The sequence below is a fragment of the Macadamia integrifolia genome, chromosome 1 (assembly GCF_013358625.1).
Source record: "Macadamia integrifolia cultivar HAES 741 chromosome 1, SCU_Mint_v3, whole genome shotgun sequence".
Lineage (NCBI taxonomy): Eukaryota > Viridiplantae > Streptophyta > Magnoliopsida > Proteales > Proteaceae > Macadamia > Macadamia integrifolia.
Genome location: NC_056557.1, coordinates 34,163,599 through 34,167,640, shown reverse-complemented (window position 1 = coordinate 34,167,640; position 4,042 = coordinate 34,163,599). Strand labels below are relative to the sequence as shown.

Sequence of the window (4,042 nt, the reverse complement as noted above, 5' to 3'; positions counted from 1 at the left end):
TTTTTTTTGGTAAAATCTTTGCATTCCTCTCCCTCCAAATAGACAAGCAAATGGAAAATGTAATCATTCTTCATATTATGTTTGATCTCCCCTCAGCTAGGCCTCTCCCATGTGATGGTCCAAAATCAAGTAAATGAATACAAGACGTATTGAGATCAAGCACTGGCAAACTATAAACACTAAAAATTGTACCAACATTCAGCATGACATGAATTCCTTACATATAATTCATAAATAAATAAGTTTCTGAAAAATATCATAAGCAAACAATCTCTTAGGTTATGAGGAGAGGCGGGACCAACCTATTTGTGCTGTTATGACCAGAACTTTCAGGCTGAGAATTCATCCAATCAGAAGAAATAAACCAGTCAAAGTTGGCTTCTTTTCTTTTCTTCTTCTTGGACAGTTTGGATCAAGAAACAATATAATGATGCAGTCGAGACTGCCCGATTGGACTTAGGAAGTACAGACTTTGGGTCATGGTTAGGTTCTGTGGGCCCTAGGGTACATGTTTATGGGTTATTTGATGTAACAGACCTAATTTATGAGCCCACATATGCATATGGGAATAGTAATAACAAGTCTTGGTCAGCTAAGTTTTTTTGAGTTTTGAGTTAGAATAAGATACTTATTAGCTAGTTAAAGTTCTGTTTTAGTCTACTTAGTCAAGTCAGTGTGAGAGAGTGATTAAGAGTTCTTTGATGAATAAGTTTAAGAAATTTCAAAAAAGTACACACCATCATCAATTAGATATGATTTGAATAATAGAATTGAATTTTTTTCAAGAGTTATTGAGCTGCTAAGCTCTTTAAACGTGAGTGAAGGCTCTTCTTCTGGCCTGCTGCTTTCTTCTTCTAGTTCTGAATTCTACTGCAGATCAGATGCTCTCTCTTTTCTTCAACTAATCTTCTTCTCCTACTTATTATTAATTATTCTAATTTGGAGTACCCCTATTCTGGATCAAATTTTAGATTGCATTTTTCTTCAATATCTCTCTATTTACTGGTCTGTTTTACTTCACATTTCACATACTAGTTTCTAACGCTGTTCTCTCTGAGATTTTGGTTCTGATGCATAAAGAATACTGGTCAATATTGTTGTTCTAGACTTCTAGTTCTGCTATTAGTTTTAGCACTAGAACTTCTCCATGATCCCATATTCTATTGTCTGAATTTCTTCAAATTCTGCAGATCTGTTCTTCTATTAGAATAGACTATTGGACCTGAATTCTAAGGTATTCGGATCTGTATATTGTGAGTTACAAATGTTCTCCTATTTATAGTCTACATTTCTCTGTTTCTACGATCCTGTCTATACTAATCTCTTGCTGATTTTTTTGTCTGGGATTAGCCTACATTATATAAACTTATGACTCAGAATGTATGGTGAATCCACAATTCAGAGCAGAATTTTTCTGCATCCGCTAACCTTTTCTCATTTTCCAATCATTGCACATTAGATGATTAAATTTTGAAAATTCATTGTGATTAAAAGATTTATTATTTAGTGGATGAATCATCACAATAACATGATTTTTCTGTGGAAATGTCAATTATTCTGTTTGCAAATGTTGTAGTAACTTTTTCCTTGGTAATGAAAAAAATTGTAATCAAAAGTTCTATTCTCGAACAAGCTTCATAACCTTCATTTATTTTACACAATACATACCAACCCCATGCAGTAAGAAAAGATACAATAAGTACCTTATCAAATCGGCAAGCTTCAAGGGCTGTTATCATGGAAGTGGTCCCATCTGCAATCAAGTGGCTTGAATGAGATGCTAAGGCAGTCAATGTATCGGCAGCAGCCTTACGTGTTGCCCAATCTGTACTTTCAAGGCACTCGTGAATGCTTTGCAGAAATACTGGTAAGCTTTGTGGTGCAATTGCCCCTACCTGCGTTTCACATTTCCTGATATTATTAACAAAATGAGAACACCATTTTGGAAGTTCTAAGAACTGTTCTTTTAGCATAGAAAGGCTACTTCATTGGTGGCTGCCATCCAGGGCCAAGATAATACAATTATCAGATAATCATGCGCAAAGACGAAAATAGGAGTCACAACAAAACTACGAAAGTAACAATGTTCTGACACAACTAGTATACACAATAAAGACAAGGAAAATGTCGAGGCTAAAATAAGAACTTGCCTACCATCCAAAGTTCCAAATCCCTTTAGGGCTCTAATCGGTTCATATAATGTGTTAAAATCTAAATCTGCTTGGGTAAAGCAAAACAAGGAATTGCTTGTCTACACTCAAATTCTTTTGAATTCAATATTAGCAAGTTCTACTCAAGACTGCTGTACAGTTCCACCCAGATGACTCAAATTTTCAATAGTCCGTCTAAAATGAAGAGAAAGGAGCATCGCTAATTTATTCTTATATTCTGATCCGAGACCCATATCCCACCCAAACCCCATAATTTACCAGATCACCAATCAAACTCAGTCTATTTCACAGAACGGAATGAATTTCGTATCAAATCAATAACAATTGCAACCTCAACGAAGATTCAAACAACCTGAGATAGGCTAGCGACAACAGGCAGAAGGGCAGCCTTGACAAGGTAGTTCTGACTGTTGAGGAACTTGGAGATCCTGGGGCACAGCTTCTGGAATGCGGCAACAGGCGGGTCCGCAGCGGAATCAATCATTCTGGCCATGCACATTGCGGCGCCAGCCTGCACCGTCTTATTTTGCTCTGCCATTGCCTCAAACAGAGGCTTCACGAACAGTGACACGACCGATCCAATATTCCCATTATCAGCATCACCCCCCAGGTACTGAGACGATAATGTTCCGATGGCATCACGACAAGATTCGCGAACGCCGGAATCAGAGTCTTTAAGCCGCCGGACAATGTGGGCAATGATCTTTGTGAGATGGGTCAAAGCGTAATCGGAGTGGGTGGTACATAGGAGGGCAAGGAGACGTAGGGATTCCTTCTTGACAGCGGGTTTAGGGTCATTGGAAGCGTCGTAGAGGCAATTTAGGAGTATTGAAACGCCATTGCCATCAGGGGAGAGGGTCTGGATATTCTTCTCAAGGTCTTCGACTGCGATCTGGTAGGTGTCTCGGTCGGAGAGCTTAGAGAGGGAGTTGAGGATTCGCTGTTTCACTTCAACCATGGCGAGGTGGGACGAGAGAGAGGAAGAAGATGATCTTGATGCTGGTGACGATGCTGCTGTAGTCGAAGAGTTTGGAGGTTTTGAGGGTTTTGAAGGTTTGGAAACTTGTGAGCTCATTGCGGCGGCCAAAATGCTACAGAGAGAGAGAGAGAGAGAGAGAGGAAAAAGAGAAATTGAAGCAAATGTCTGCTAGTGTCTGTAATTTGAGAGAGTGGGTTGAGCTCAAAGATATTGGAAGATCACCAAACAAGAAGAGAAATGAGACCCACCATGAAATAAAACTGAGAGATCGAGATAGAGACAGAGCAAGAGGGAGGCAACTCTGGGTTGTTTGAAGTAAACCCCTTACCTATTATGCTGTTTCAGCTTTCAAGGCTTCAATAAGAAATTTTTTTCCCTTATTTCAAAGGTCTTTATTTGTTTATTAATTTTGAATTAACAATGAAATAAAATCCTAACTTACTGTAAAGAGTTGCTCATCCATTTCCTCCATCATGAAGGCAAAGATAATAAGGTCATATGGCTCTTGCTGCTCCATCCATGGAAGAGAAGCACATGAAGTTTCCAAATAATGTTACCAAAATAAAAAAGGGGCAAAGATAATAAGGTCATATGCTCTTGCTGCTCTATCTATGGAAGAGAAGCACATGAAGTTTCCCTTTCATATTTTTTCAATTCCTAAAAAAAATATAAATTTGGTACTAAGCACATGAAAGTTACCCTTCTCTCTTGATTTCCTTCCAAGATGTTTTTTTTGGCTGTTGGGTACTGAAGAATAGATAGGGACATGACAATAGATCCAATTTTTCTTCACCAAGGGTGAAAAGAAAACCTCTTAATTTATGGGATTTGATTCTTTGATTGGATTGAGGAAAGGTACTCTAATCCCGTCAATAATAAATATGGAGTTAAA

General features: G+C 38.2%; 1 protein-coding gene across 1 annotated transcript in view; it reads right to left on the bottom strand.

Annotated features, from left to right (window-relative positions):
• The window catches only part of LOC122073405 (microtubule-associated protein TORTIFOLIA1-like), a 9,947-nt gene extending 6,246 nt beyond the window's left edge, over positions 1–3,701 (bottom strand). The window contains exons 1-2 of the mRNA XM_042637994.1: positions 2,524–3,701; positions 1,503–1,895 (exon numbers count right to left, since the gene is read on the bottom strand). Of these exons, the coding sequence (XP_042493928.1) occupies positions 1,503–1,895; positions 2,524–3,246 (1,116 nt within the window). The 5' untranslated portion in view covers positions 3,247–3,701. The remainder of the gene's footprint in view (positions 1–1,502; positions 1,896–2,523) is intronic.
• Between the last annotated feature and the right edge of the window lie 341 nt (positions 3,702–4,042).